Source organism: Pterocles gutturalis, unplaced genomic scaffold, assembly GCF_000699245.1.
Source record: "Pterocles gutturalis isolate BGI_N339 unplaced genomic scaffold, ASM69924v1 scaffold33549, whole genome shotgun sequence".
Classification (NCBI taxonomy): Eukaryota; Metazoa; Chordata; class Aves; order Pterocliformes; family Pteroclidae; genus Pterocles; species Pterocles gutturalis.
In genome coordinates this window covers 664-986 of record NW_010134294.1, presented here as the reverse complement: position 1 = coordinate 986, position 323 = coordinate 664, and the positions used below count along the sequence as shown (strand labels likewise).

General features: G+C 57.3%; 1 protein-coding gene across 1 annotated transcript in view; it reads right to left on the bottom strand.

Moving 5' to 3' along the window:
* LOC104467691 (acid-sensing ion channel 1-like) overlaps positions 1 to 323 on the bottom strand; it is a gene marked incomplete at both ends in the record, with an annotated part of 1,780 nt that overhangs the window by 1,364 nt on the left and 93 nt on the right. The window contains one exon of the mRNA XM_010081549.1: positions 243 to 323. This exon is cut by the window's right edge and continues 93 nt beyond it. Within this exon, the coding sequence (XP_010079851.1) occupies positions 243 to 323 (81 nt within the window). The remainder of the gene's footprint in view (positions 1 to 242) is intronic.

Here is a 323-nt window from a genome sequence, read left to right as displayed (position 1 = left end):
GTCCCCTCCACCCGGGAGAGCGGCAGGGGAAGCGTTTGCCTCTATTTATAACCAAGTGATGGCTGCTTGTCTAAAGCGATGGGGAGTTGCCATGGCGAAGAGCGAAGACAAGGAGGAAAAAGGAAAGAAAAGGAAACAAAAAGTGATGAGAAGAAGGGAAGAGAAGAGAACCTGAGGGATGTGGACCCATGGGGTGGGGAGCTGGGAAGGGGCTGGAAAGCACCCCGGGAGCTGCTGCTGACGGAGAGGCGCTGGGGCGGTGCGTTACCTGTTTCCCCCCACACCGGCAGGTACTCGTGCTGCCTGAATTCCCACCGTGTCTT